The sequence below is a fragment of the Mandrillus leucophaeus genome, unplaced genomic scaffold, assembly GCF_000951045.1.
Source record: "Mandrillus leucophaeus isolate KB7577 unplaced genomic scaffold, Mleu.le_1.0 Scaffold177, whole genome shotgun sequence".
Classification (NCBI taxonomy): domain Eukaryota; kingdom Metazoa; phylum Chordata; class Mammalia; order Primates; family Cercopithecidae; genus Mandrillus; species Mandrillus leucophaeus.
In genome coordinates this window covers 3,291,003-3,305,805 of record NW_012101776.1, presented here as the reverse complement: position 1 = coordinate 3,305,805, position 14,803 = coordinate 3,291,003, and the positions used below count along the sequence as shown (strand labels likewise).

Below are 14,803 nucleotides of genomic sequence, written 5' to 3'. Positions count from 1 at the left end.
TTAAGTCTCTGGAATTTTGATGCAGAACAGAGACTCTTATTAGAAATTAAGTTTTAGAAAAGAAATTTACACATTGTTCTTACCTAACTATGTAACCTGAAATTCTGAGCTGGTTCATAGTTTAGAATCTAATAAATTATAAGAGCCGATGCCTACCAAGGAAAGTTACTTAATCAATAGAAAGGTACAGTATATTACCAAGTAGGCGAGAACAGGGAGAAGGCTGGGTTCAATTTCATCAGCTAAAAAGCAGTTTGGAGATAATGTGACTCTAGCTACCTGAATAATTAAATGTGGAATTAAAAGCAGAATTCTAGCATGGGAAAACAAAATCTATCAAAAAGCAACAAATAAAGTTAATTAACTAGTTAATGTAAGGGCATACTAATTACCTGAGTATTTACTAAGTACCCAAATATGACATTGATGGAGAACTAAAGGTTGCTTTAAAGGAAAAAGATTCTCCAATAAACTAATGTTTTTGAAAACCAGTCTCCATTAAACACCCCACATAATTTGCAGTAGCATTTATCCCCACCAGTCCAACCAGATCTTTTTATTATGGCTTATAGTGGATATGAGCCATAATTTAAAATTAATTCAAATTAACTTAAAATTTAATTTTAATGCAAATCAATTGCAAACTAAAATTTCATTTTTTGCAAGATGTGATTTCATAGTTTCTGTAAGAAATGTTGTAGAATTACTCATATCATACCACACTGTTGACAGAATATCATTTTGTCCCTTTTAATTTTTGGTTGGAAAAATCAGCATGTAATTCAGTCTGCAGTTCTAAGAATTGATGTATAGTTAAATTACAAACACAATTTTTAAATAAAAATAAATATATCATAAATTTTTTTACTAACATCTCAATTTAACTTATATTTTTTTTATTCTTGCTTTAGAATATTTACCATAAAAATTTGGTGTGTTTTAAAGGGATTTACCTTCACTTTCAGTTACTTTTTCCAATAACGTAATGAATATCTGCTCTTCTAAATAAAGCAGGTGGAAGTTTATGTAGGAAAAAAAGATAGTTCCTCTATAGCTATGCTGCCTGGGAAACAGATATACCTTAAAAAGAGAGTAAATGATTGAAGAGAGAGAAACTATATCATATTGACAGATGGATTGGAAAACAAATGCCCACTTTTTATAAATTCTGATTATGCAATTTTACAACTGACTACTGAAAATGTAGCCCACATCTAGCAAGTATATAGGTCTTCACAGTATGCATGCTGTGCTCAGTATAACTTCATATTAGAGTTTACTTATCTATTTTTTTTTGCCAATTTATCTTACTTATTTTAAATTTGACAGTGCTGCAAGCTATTTCAGAACACTGTAGTTACAATGAGTAACAAATGTGTTAATGATATAAATTAAATAATATTTAATGATATAAATTAAAGTAATTATAAATTATAATAAATTATACGATTATCATAATTAAATTATCATATAATTATCAATTATATGATTATCATAATTAAATTATCATATAATTATCAATTATAATTAAATTATCATTTAATTATCAATTAAATGATATAAATTAAATAAATTAAAGACCATAGGTATTGAGAATCTTACGAAAAGTACAGATTGAATCTGTTGAAGATAATAGTTTTGACCTTAAATGTAAATAAGATCTTCTGAGGAAAAACTAAAGAATAATATTCTATAACTATTGGTTCCCAATTTAAGTGCTCAGGAATATTCAACCATTTCTAATGTTTTAATGCCCATAAACTTTTTTCCTGGCAACTGTGGCCCGATAGAGGATAGTTTATAGCTTGACCTTGAATTAGACTATCATGCATAGTCTCTATTTAGTCTTAACAGCCTTGAGGTCCTTGGCTAGCTAAGTGCAGAAAAATAGAGTCAGCTAGAAGGCTCTCTGGAGCACTCTTGGAACGTAACAATTCCAACAGGAAAGTCAGATTGAGAAAACCATTCAGGCTTTAGGAAGCACTAGTAGTTCTAAGTACAATTAATGAAGGGAAATTGACCCTTAGGAGAAGTTTTGGATAGATTTTCTTTATGCCTGCTCTCAAGGGACCCCTGAATGCTAAAATGTCATGAACACTTTACTAGAATTTTAGACTGAATTGATTTGAGACACTCAGAAGTAATTTTCCAAATTTTTATGATAAGTCTGAGACTTTTTTTCCTTGAACCATTTCAGTTCAAGCATATGTTGAAAATAAAGCATTTGCTTAAAAGCCTAGATCTAGACTGTTTGAATGATGTGGATTCTCAACAGCATACTCCTTGCTTTCGTAGGAAGTATTCTTTTTCTTTATGGCACACAATTAGTATTTCATCACTTTCAAAAGCCTTCTTGGCCCTTGCTATTTCTCCAGCATTCACTCATTTATTTTCAGCCTTCCTTCTAGAATAGGCCTATCTGTCCCTTTTTTGTTTTTCACAGCAGCACTATATATTCTGTCACCCACAGATGCTTTATTAAACTCCTATCATAGCCAAGGAATTAAGGTAGAATACAAATATACAGAACCACCACATTTCCCCAGAAAAGAAAACATGAGGTCTATAGAAGTGTTAAAACATGTAAACAATTCACTCTGATATATAGAAAACGTGTTCTCTGCCATCAAACTGCACAGGTAAAGTTGTATAGTATTGGAGAAGAAGAAGATATGACTTCTAGTTGTAAAGGAATCATAGTAAGTCTTTGTTGATGAGATGGCATTGGAGTAAGAGCTTGAAAGGTAAGTAGAGATGGGGAATTCAGGTATGGAATTAGAGCATGTTAGTAGCACATAGTTCAATTTTGCTTGAAGGTAGATTAACTCAAGGTAGAGAGTTCGTGTAAGGTGACAGAAAAAGTGTTATCAATTAGTGCTGTCTAACTGAAATATAATGTAAGCTACATACATAATTTGCAATCTTCTAGTAGCCATAATAAAAGTTTAAAAAAGGTATTTTAAAATTTAGTAATTGTAACTCTAATAATATATTCATTCTAAAAAAATTTTATTTAACCCAATATATGTAAAATATTAACATTTTCACATGTAATCAGTTTAAAATGTATTAGGAAGATACTTACATTCTATTTTTCATAATGTCTTTGAATTCCAATGTGTATTTTACACTTACAGCACACCTCAATTTAGACTAGCTGCTTTTCGAATGCTCAATAGCCACATGTGGCTAATGACTTCCATGTTAGCCAGCATAGTTGTTGAACTTATATGGATTTTAGTTGATAAGAACAAGAAAAGAAGAAAATGAAGAAGATTAGGAGGTGGCTGTCTGTTTACTCAACATGTATATGTGATATGATCTGTGTTGAGAAACATGTGCCACCAAAAATGGCCTGGCCAACTTCCATGCCCTTGTTCGTGATAGCTATTCTGATTGCCAATCAGGTATCCAGAGCTCCTACCCATAATCTGTTTGCTATGGGGTAAGGTAGCTCAAACTTCTAGTTCTATAAAGATGCATGTGATTTATCTTAGTCTCTTCCCTTAGGCATAATTGTTGATTCCGTTATGATCCATACAATTAGAGGAGACATTTTCTGGGATGTATAAGAAAGAAACCCCCTCTCCCTATTGAGAAAACAACCTGAGGTGACTCAGCCTCATTCCCTGTCTTCCCCTAGATGTGAACAAAGGAATTTTAGGCAGTCATCTTGCAACTACTTAGCATAAAGAAAGAATACAGAGTCAAAATAAAGCCCTTTATTACTCCAATAAACTACAGAATCTAACTAACCTTATATCCTGTGGAAGATGTTGCTACCCAATATCAATTTTTTTCTTCCTCAGTAATGCAGCTTGATGTTTGATTCTACATTGCCACACAAAATAAGTACCTCATTTCCCAGCCTCCTTTGCAGTAAGGTATAGCCATGTGACTACTTCTAGCCAGTGACATGCAGAGGAATTATTACATATATCTTCCTGGAAGTATGGTAACTCAGGACTAGTGCAATAGCAGCTTTCTTGACCATGATGTGACTCTGCAGTTGGAGTTTGTGTTTTGAGGATAGTAGAGCAGTAAGATTGGAGCCTGTGTTCTTAATAAGATCATGGGGGATATCATATGAGCTTTGACCACTTATCCCCCACATTTCTTTTATATGAGAGGAATAAATGTCTATTTGTCTACAACCACTGTAGAAACTGTATACTTTGGTCTTTTATATTATAGAAAAACCAAACCTAATTGTGCCTACCTATGGTGGTATAGCAGTGACCAATACAGACGAGATCCCTGCTATCAGGAGACATCTCTCTTAGTAGAGGGAAAGAGCAATAATAAAGAAATAAATAAGCAAAAGAGAGACTTCTTGTTAGAGACAGAAGCAACAAGAGGGGCTACTTTGTGCAGTCAGGGGAGGCCTTTTTGAGAAGCAGACATTAGAGACATGGCCTGAGGACAACAAGGAGCCTATCACAGGAAGATTTGATCCAAGCACTCTGGGCTGAGAGAGGAGACAGAACAAAATGGCTGAAATGGAAAGAAAGAATGCTGGTATGTCTGGAATACACTGAGTGGCAAAGGGCAGTAAATAGACAGGAGCTATAGGCAGGGCCTGGATCAGTCAGGGCACTTTAGGCCCAGAGAGTTTTGTGGTTTTTTTGCTTTGGTTTTGGTTTTGGTTTTGAGATGAGGTCTCACTCTGTCGCCCAGGCTAGAGTACAGTGGCATGATGTCAGCTCACTACAACCTCTGCCTTCCGGGTTCAAGTGATTCTCCTGCCTCAACCTCCCAAGTAGCTGGGAGTATGGGCATGTGCCACCACGTCTAGCTAATTTTTGTATTTTTAGTAGAGATGGGGTTTCACCATGTTGGCCAGGCTGGTCTCAAACTCCTGACCTCAGGTGATCCACCCACCTCAGCCTCCCAAAGTCCTGGGATTACAGGTGTGAGCCAACATGCCTGGCCCGTTACTCCTATATTTTCTTCTAAGAGTTTTATAGTTTTACCTCTTTAGTTTAGGTCTTTGATCCATTCTGAGTTAAATTTTGTCTGTTGAGGGGAGGGGGTCCAGCTTGATTTGTGTGTGGATATTCAGTTGTCCCAGTATCATTTGTTGAAAAGAGTATTTGTTCCCCAGTGAATTTTCTTGTCATTGTGGTCAGAATTCCCTTGACTGAAAGATAAGGGTTTATTTCTTTCAACAATATTTTGTAGTTTTCAGAGTATAAGTTTCGCATTTCTTTTGTTAAATTTATTCCTAAGTGTTTTACCTTTTTTGATACTTTTGTAAACGGAATTTTCTTGATGAGGCAGTGGTGTGATTAGACTTTTATTTCAGGAATATACTCTGACATTTTTGTGGAGGATGGTTTGGAGGAAAGTCCAGTAAAACATACACTAAGATTATTTAATTATTCTGTCAGTGATGATAAAAGGCCAGAACTAGGGTTGTAAAATGAAAGGTAATGAATAAATTTGGGTAATATCTAGGATGTAGAATGTACAGAACATCCCTAGTGATGATTTGGATATAGTAATAAGAGAGTGAAATCTCTTGATGTAAATTCCAGGTTTCTGGCGTAGATAGTTTTGCCAGCCATTTGCTGACATAGGAATAGGAAAAGGAGTTAATTGGGTTTTCTTTCTTTTTTCTTAGTTTGTCTTAAAGGTTTGCTGATTTTATGTTTTCAAAGAACCAACTTTTCATTTTGTTATCTTTAGTATTTTTTTCATTTCATTTATTTTGGCTCTGATCTTTATTATTTTCTACTAATTTGGGGTTTGGTTTGCTCTTGCTTTTCTGGTTAAGATGCACTGTTAGGTTGTTTATTTGACGTTTTCCGGCTTTTTTGATGTAGGCCCTTACTGCTATAAACTTTCCCTTTAAGTATTGCTTTTGCTGTGTCTCACAGGTTTTATATGTTGTCTTTCCATTTTTATTTCTATCAAGAAATTTTTGTATTTACTTCTTAATTTCTTCATTGACCCACTGGTCATTCAAGAACATATGGTTTAATTTCCATGTGTTTGCATAGTCTCCAAAGTTCCTCATATTACTGATTTCTAGTTTGATTCCATTGTGGTCAGAGAAGATACTTGATATGATTTCAATTGATTTTTGAATTTTTTAAGTCTTGTTTTGTGGCCTACCCATGACCTATCCTTGAGAATGATCCATTTGCTGAGGAGAAGAATGTGTATTCTGTAGTTTTTGGATGAAATGTTCTGTGAATATTTGTTAGGTCTCTTTGGCCTGTAGTCCAGATTAAGTCTGGTGTTTCTTTGTTGTTTATCTGTCTGGATGATCTATTCAGTGCTGAAGGTGGTGTGTTGAAGTCTCCAGCCATGATTCTATTGGAGTCTATCTCCTTAGTTCTAATAATATTTCCTTTATATGTCTGAGTGCTCTGGTATTGGATGCATATATAATTGTTACATCCTCTTGCTGAATTGACCCCTTCATCATTATATAATGACCTTCTTTGCCTCTTTTTATAGTTTTTGTCTTGAAATCTATTTTACTGATGTAAGTATCATTACTGCTGTTTTTTGGTTTCCATTTGCATGGAATATCTTTTTCCATCCCTTCATTTTCAGTCTGTGTGTCTTTATAGGTGAAGTGTGTTTATTTTAGGCAACAGATCGTTGGTTCTTTTTTAAAATCCATTAAGCCACTTTATGCCTTTTGAGTGAAGAGTTTAGTCCATTTACATTGAATGTTACTATTGGTAAGTACATACTTACTATCGCCATTTTGTTATTTGTTTTCTGGTTGTTTTGCTGTCTTTTCTTCCTTCCTGTTTCCTTTTTGTGAAGGTAATTTTCTCTGGTAGTATGTTTTAATTTCTTACTTTTAATTTTTTTGCCTATCTCTTGTAGGCTTTTGATTTGAAATTACCATGAAACTTGCAGATCATATCTTATAACCCATTATTTTAAACTGATGACAACTGATTCCACAAACAAGCAAACTAATAAAAACTCTACACTTTAACTTTATCCCCCTTGCTTTTTAACTTTTGTGAGTTTTGTACCTTCATGTAATTGCTTACTGCTCGTTAATGTCCTTTTCTTTCATATTGAATAACTCACTTCAGCATTTCTTGTGGGAAAGGTCTGGTGTTGATTAAGTCCCTCGACTTTTGTTTGTCTGGGAAAGTCTTTATTTCTTCTTCATGTTTGAAGGATATTTTCTCTGGATATACTATTCTAGGATAAAAGTTCTTTTCCTTTAGCACTTTCAGTGTGTCTTGCACCTCACTCCTGGCCTGTCAGATTTCCACTAAGTCTGCTGCCAGACATACTGTATGTTTCCATAGGAAACATACAAAAGCACAATGATACTATGTACTGCCAGACATACTAAGCTAGGAGTTTCACACCAACCTGGACAATAAAGCAAGAGCCCATCTCTACAAAAAATTAAAAGATGAGCAAGGCATGGTGGCGTGTGCCTGTAGTCCCAGCTATTTGGGAGGCAGGGTGGGAGGATCTTTTGCTCTAGAGCTCCATTGTTTGTTGTTTCCTTTCTCTTGCTGCTTTTAGGATCTTTTTTTTTATCCTTGACCTTTGGGAGTTTGGTTATTAAATGGCTTGAGCTAGTCTTGTTTGAATTAAATCAATCACCAATCCTTGCTTGGTGTTCTGTAGCCTTGTGCTTAAATATTGGTATCTTTCTCCAGATTTGGGAAGTTCTCTGTTATTTTTTCTTCGAATAAACTTTCTACCCTGATCTTTCTACCTCCTTTTAAAGGCCAAGAACTTAGATCTGCTCTTTTGAAGCTATTTTCTAGATCTTGTAGGTGTGCCTCATTCTTGATTATTCTTTTTTCTTTTGTCTCCTCTGTGTATTTTCAAATAGCCTGTTTTCAAGCTTACTAATTCTTTCGTCTGCTTGATCAGTTCTGCTGTTGAGATTCTGCCGTGTTCTTCAGTATGTTAATTGAATTTTTTATCTCCAGAATTTCTGCTTCTTTTTAATTTCAGTTGTTTCGTTAAATTTATCTGATAGCATTCTGAGTTCCTTCTCTGTGTTATCTTGAATTTTGTTGAGCTTCTTCAAAACAACTATTTTGAATTCTCTAAAAGCTCACGTCTCTGTTACTCTAGGATTGGTCACTGGTGCCTTATTTATCAGAGTTAATTTAGTGAGTTTATGTTTTCCTGGATGGTCTTGATGCCTGTGGATGTTCGTCAATGTCTGGGCATTGAGAAGTTAGGTATTTATTGTGGTCTTCGGAGTCTGGGCTTGTTTGTACCCATCCTTCTTGGGAAGGCTTTCTAAGTTTTCAAAGGGAAGTGAGTGTTGTGATCTAAGTCTTTGGACATAGCAGTCGTATCTGCATTAGGGGGCACCCCAAGTCCATTAACATTGTGACCCTTGCGGACTCGTAGAGGTACTGCCTTCGTGGTCTTGGGTAATATCTGGGAGAATTCCCTGGATTACCAGGAAAAGAACTCTTGGTTCTCTTCCCTTATTTTCCCTCAAACACAGAGTCTGTCCTTTTGTGCTGAGCTGCTTGGAACTGGTGGGGGGAGGGGTGACACAAGTATGCCTGTGGCCACCACCACTGGCCTGTGCCGAGTCAGACCTGAAGCCAGTACAACACTGGGTATTGCGCCAGGCATGTGGCGATGACTGCCTGGTCACCGCTGATGTTCCCTCAAGACTACAGTCAGTACAAATCCAGCCAGGCTTGTGCCTTTCCCTTGAGGGCAGTGAGCTCCTGGGGGCCCAGGACTGGTCCAGAAATGGCGTCTAGGAGCCAGGGCCTGGAGTTGGGAACCTTAGGAATCTACTTAGTGCTCTATTCTACTGTAGCTGAGCTGGCACCCAAACCTCGAGACATATTCCTTCCCACTCTTCCCTCTCCTTTCCTCAAGCAGGAGCCTCTCCCCTTGGCCACCACTGCCCCAGGCCTGCAGTGGGTACTGCCTGGCTGCGTCTGGTGTTCACTCAAGGCTCCAGGGATCTTCAGTCAGCTGGTGGTGAATGCCGCTAGTCCTGGGTCTCTCCCTTCAGGACAATGGGCTCCCCTCTCACCCAGGATGGATCCAAAAATGCTGTCCACGTGCCCAGACCTGGAATGAGGGATCCCAGGAACCCCCTTGGTGCTCTGGGTACCCCTGGGTACCACTGGCCAAGCTGGTACCCAGGCTGATTTTTGGTTCTTATGAAGGTGCTTTCCTTTGTGGACAGTTGTTCATTTTAGTGTTCCTGTGTGGGAGGGGGATGATCGCCAGAGGACTTGCTTTTTATGCCTGGATACCTGTAGATGCCTGGATACCTGTAGATTCTTTTTATTTTCTTCATATTTTAATTTTAAGGCAGCCTTATAAATGTACTGACATTGTTGGACTTGTCATTAGGTGTGTATATGAGTTTCATGAGGGCAGAGACCACACTCTTGTTATTACTGTATCCCTAGTGCCTGGCCACCTATTAGGTACCCAATATTGATTCAAACAACTCTTGAATTTTTGCCTCAGCAAATTTTAATCATGATTTGTTTCCATGTATTTTCACATTTTTCTTATTAGTAGCTTACATCAGTAATCTTTATACATTGAGTTGTCTTTCTTTTTGTCTCAAGTGATGCTCTAAGATAAAATCTTCATTACCTCTCTTCATAGGTGTTCTTCTTTTGGGAGACGCATACAATATGAGGCATCCACTTACTGGTGGAGGAATGACTGTTGCTTTTAAAGATATAAAACTATGGAGAAAACTGCTAAAGGGCATCCCTGACCTTTATGATGATGCAGCTATTTTTGAGGTAAGATCAATTATTTTGACAAAAATGTCTCAAAATGGGTTTATTTCTGAGGGTTAAGAGCAGTGGGGCTCTGATGGGGAGATCTGTACTAAGGAACCTGAGTTTTATAATAGCTCTTAGGCATCTTGCTTAGGCTTGAAGAATCTGACATGCAACCTGCGAATCATAGAGAATTTCTAAATTTGAATATTATGTAACACTGGATTGCTATGGGCCACTTAGCTTATAGTGGCTGTAAATTTAGCTTCAGTGGCATATAACCCATTGCTCTGAAGGTGATTTTTTTTTTTTTTTTTTTGTGAATGATAAACATAAGGCAACATTACTTGCAGATAGTCCTTAGAAGGATAAATGTCAGTTTGAGGGGATTATAAACATCAGTTTGTGCTTTTTTATCCTTGCCATATAATAAATGAGCTATTTCTTTTTTAGGCCAAAAAATCATTTTACTGGGAAAGAAAAGCATCTCATTCCTTTGTCGTGAATATTCTTGCTCAGGCTCTTTATGAATTATTTTCTGCCACAGATGGTAAGTGTAGCACTTTTTAGTGAGTATTTCTCAATTGCAGATTTTTAGCATAGGAAAGGAATAAAAAAGTTAGTGATTTGTCCAGAAATAAAGATGTTACCTGAGTTTGCTAACTCCCAAGTTGGTAGTTTTTTAAAAAATTCCATTTTGAGCAACAGTTTTAGTTTTAGTTTGGAAGGGAAACTTTAGTTTTAGTTTGGAAGGCAGTGGAATTTCCTTAGACAACATTAATAGTATTGCCTCAGTAACATATTCATTATTTTGAATTCCTCTGGTGCAGACTAGATCATTCATGTCCCCACACACACAAGATTGTGATGGAAGGTGTTTTTGGCCATGTATTAAAAGGCAATAGTCTTTTTCTTCCTAACACTAGTTTCAATTTCTTTTTAACGTAGTATTTTATAAAATGAATACGAGCTGTTAATCTTGTCCCTGTTAAAAAGCACAAGTAACAATGCGTTCACCCTTTACTTATTTGGACTATTTTGGTGCTTTTGTTTCTGTTTCCATATTATAGAGAGGTCATGGTCAATGTATATATTATAGAAAACACAACTTAGCAGAAGCAGTGTTAGAAATGGAGGAAAAGAGGCCAGGCGAGATGATTCATGCCTATAATCCCAGCACTTTAGGAGGCCAAGGCAGGAGGATCGCTTAAAGCCAGGAGTTTCACACCAACCTGGACAATAAAGCAAGACCCCATCTCTACAAAAAATTAAAAGATTAGCAAGGCATGGTGGCGTGTGCCTGTAGTCCCAGCTATTTGGGAGGCAGGGTGGGAGGATCACTTAGGGCCAGGAGTTTAAGGCTACAGTGAGCTATATACAGTGAGCTAAATACAGGGAGCTATATGAAGTGCCACTGCACACAGCCTGGGCAACAGAGTGAGACTCCATCTTCTAAATAAAACAAACAAACAAAAAATTAAAAGAAATGGAGGAGAAAAGGCAACTGTGCCACCTCCTCACCACAGCAGTGTACACATCAGTTTAATAGTAGGTTAATGAAACTAGGCTTTTCAGTTTTGAAGAATAAATATTGACTCAAATGCCATTACTCTAGTATATCTGCAGCATAGCTATTTGTATAGATCATACAAGGCCCTAGTGGTAAGTGCTGTGGTTATAATTACAAAAGATGATACAGTATAAAAATGCTTTCTGTAGCTTCTATAACCATTAACTCTTCCTAAGGAAAAAAGAACAATAACCAAAAAAACCCCCACAAAACCACCAGTCTCACTGGTTGTGATTTTTCCAAACAAATTTCTCTTGCTAAATTGGCATAGAAGTTAAAATGGCTGGTTGGGCAAATGAAAGTAACTAAGTTTAGAGTTTGGGGCAAATAAAAAGAAAAGAACTAAGTTTAGAGTTTTGGGCAAATAAAAAGAACTAAATTTAGAGTTTTTCTGAGCTCTTCTTTCTAAGCTTTTCTGACTTCTTGAGTTCTTACATTATGAATTTGAATCTACCAACAAAACATTTTTTAAAAGTTACAAGATTGGAGGAGGAAAGACCTTTATTGGAGCAAAAGTTTACCTGTTGCATCCTTTACTTTTTAAAAATCTGTTGTAAAGAAAAATCTAGGCATACCTGAACAGAACATTGATTCTAAATGGTTAAAAAGGTTATCAATTGATTATACGATATTGTGAGGGTTTTATGAGTTACTTTGAAAGGTATAAAAACTTTATAGATATAAGGAATTACTATTTATCGCTACTCACAGCTCTTCTTTTCACTTGATAATTTACTGCTTAGAGATACTGGTTGGGCATCTTAGAGACTGGGAATCTGGTTTCTAGAATTGTGTTAAAAAGAGCTTCCAAAGTATTTTGCATCACTTAATGAATTAACAGCAAAATCAAGGAAGTACCTTTTAAACGACTCTTCCAAGACCTAAATATTAGTAATTATTTACTAACAGAAAGAAGTTTATTCATATTTTTATTACTCTCCATAATGCTGATTATGGAATTTAAAAGAAATCCTGGTAGTTGAAATTCTAGGACTAGATATTTAAAAATTATCTGCAAGATGTAGCGTTTGTTCTCATTTTTTCTGATATATCATTAGGATCCTACATAAGTGTGTACACATATTTGATTATTTTTACAATTTTATTTTAGATTCCCTGCATCAACTAAGAAAAGCCTGTTTCCTTTATTTCAAACTTGGTGGTGAATGTGTTGCGGGTCCTGTTGGGCTGCTTTCTGTGTAAGTTGTGATGGCACAGAGGATACAAATCTGCCAGATTTTCTTAGGACTGTTCAGTTGATGAATTACTGCAAATCTTTCTTCCTTACACATTTTGATATTTTATTATCTATTAGTATCCGAATGAGAAGGTGGCCCAAAGAAATGAAGAAAGGCAATATTTAGTGCTGTTTTCTTTCTGGGAACAGCAGTTTAAGGTGGTGGTAGAGGAAGCTGTAACCCTTGATTAAAATAGAAGCTTGTTTTTTGCCTATGGATTTATCCATATGTTCTGGTCTCTGGGAGCCAGGAATAATTGAGAAATTTTAATTGAGAAATTAGTTTCATTGAAGTACAGGGACTTATACAACCCCATATTAGTTTTGAACATACAGACATATGTGGAGCTATTCCTGGAAAGTCTACAAAGTGAAATCTTTCGAGTTATTTCTCATCTGCAAAGTGATCCTTTGAGTCATTTCTCATTAGTCTATAATCTGAATGTTAATACTGATATTTAAAAGCCCTACATCCCAACAGACCAGGCCATCTAGGTATTTTAGCATGGTATCTCAGGATGAGTAAACAAAACAGCCAAAAATATAGGACTTATGTAAACTAGAGTTACAGGAGTTAACTGGCTTCTCTGAAAGGGATATAGTCTAAGTATTTTTTCTTATATATTTTTTAAAAAAAGGGCAGGGGAGTTTGCTCCTGCCATCAAACTTAACATGCAGACATGTTTGTGAAGTCCTCTAAAATACAGAATGTTTGATACAGAATTATGGTGCTTGGGTGAAAAAACGTAGGCTGTTTGTTGAGCTTTACAGATTATATGTAATTGGAATCTTTGGAGTAAATTTTAGTTTCTGAGTCTTACCAATATGTATTTTTTTTTCTATTACAGATTGTCTCCTAACCCTCTGGTTTTAATTGGACATTTCTTTGCTGTTGCAGTCTATGCTATATATTTTTGCTTTAAGTCGGAACCTTGGATGACAAAACCTCGAGCTCTTCTCAGTAGTGGTGCTGTTTTGTACAAAGCGTGTTCTGTAATATTTCCTCTCATTTACTCAGAAATGAAGTATATGGTTCATTAAGCTTAAAGGGGAACGATTTGTGAATGAATATTTGGAACTTACCAAGTCCTAAGAGACTTCTGGAAGAGGAGGTGTATAGCATAGCACCATACCACTTCTAAAGTGGAAACTCTTGGACCCAGATTTGGATTAATTTGTTTTTGAAGTTTTTTGTATATAAATATGTAAATACATGCTTTAATTTGCAAAATGAAGGGTAAAACAAGTTAGATATTTAAAAGAAATGATTGTTTACCATAAATTAGTGCTAATACTGAGGAGAACTACAGTTTTTCTTTTGAATTTAGTATTTGAGATGAGTTGTTGGGACATGAAAATAAAATGAAGAATGAACTTTCATGTCTTTTTGTTTCTTGTTGTGGGCTCATTTACATAGCTTCATGATAATGAAAAAAAAAAAAAACCAAAGTGGGATGAAAAGTGCAGAGGGAAACCTGTTCTATTAAATAACTGGGGAAGTTGCCTTAATGTCTTCACCTTGATTTCCTCATCTCTCTAGTGAAGCAATTTGATAAGGTTATTTTCTTTAAAAAAAATTACTTATTTATATTATTTTGGGGCTGTGACTCAGATTTGAACTGAAAGGTTCTTTGCTGAGTTCTCTAAAAATATCAGATTCTGACAGGAAGGACAATCAAGGGCTTTATAAGTTCCACTGTATAACATTTATAAACCAGGCCAGAATGACATCAAGAAACAGTGAACAAATAAGCACTTGTAATACCCAGTATAATACCTTAAAATCCATTAGAATTGACTGGGTTTATCTACAGTAAATTTGAAGAGACTATGGACGTTCAAAGGGTATCATAAAAGTTCAGTAAATCTCCAAATATCATGAAAGTAAATTGTTACTTCTGAAAGAGCAGTAAAATATAACCTGGCAAATTAAGTTACTACTTGAGATTCTAACAGGGCTAAAATAACTTATAAAGCTTTTACAATAAAAATTTCAATTTTTAAGTTCTTTCAGTTGAGAAAAATACTGGCCAAATCACTAGCAAGCCTTGTTTTAGCAGAGTATATGGTGGACCCATTTGCGTGGTTTCATAAGATTCCCATCTAACTGACCCTAAACTTCTATTTTCTGGTTAAAAACTCACTTTCCCAGATCTGGCCTTTTTAGCAGTTAGCTTTCTTTTCAGAGAACTAAAGATCTCACTTCATGTGGTTATTGTTAACAAGATTACAAATGAAAAAGAACAAGGTATCTTTGAGATACAGATGTTCCCA

At 35.8% G+C, this 14,803-nt stretch overlaps 1 protein-coding gene across 1 annotated transcript; it reads left to right on the top strand.

Moving 5' to 3' along the window:
• Window positions 1-3,350: 3,350 nt before the first annotated feature.
• Window positions 3,351-13,907, top strand: LOC105537645 (squalene monooxygenase-like). Its single transcript, XM_011977289.1, has 5 exons — window positions 3,351-3,407; window positions 9,573-9,743; window positions 10,176-10,272; window positions 12,404-12,491; window positions 13,378-13,907. The coding sequence occupies exons 1-5, from the start codon at window positions 3,351-3,353 to the stop codon at window positions 13,568-13,570; spliced, it is 606 nt and encodes a 201-aa protein (XP_011832679.1). The 3' UTR covers window positions 13,571-13,907.
• Window positions 13,908-14,803: the final 896 nt, after the last annotated feature.

Excerpts from the sequence above, each read along its gene's own strand:
- LOC105537645 (XM_011977289.1), top strand. The coding sequence starts at position 3,351 with ATGGCCTGGCCAACTTCCATGCCCTTGTTCGTGATAGCTATTCTGATT. Across the intron at positions 3,408-9,572 it reads CTATTCTGATTGCCAATCAG|ATAAAATCTTCATTACCTCT; the intron begins GTATCCAGAGCT and ends TGATGCTCTAAG. Across the intron at positions 12,492-13,377 it reads CCTGTTGGGCTGCTTTCTGT|ATTGTCTCCTAACCCTCTGG; the intron begins GTAAGTTGTGAT and ends TTTCTATTACAG.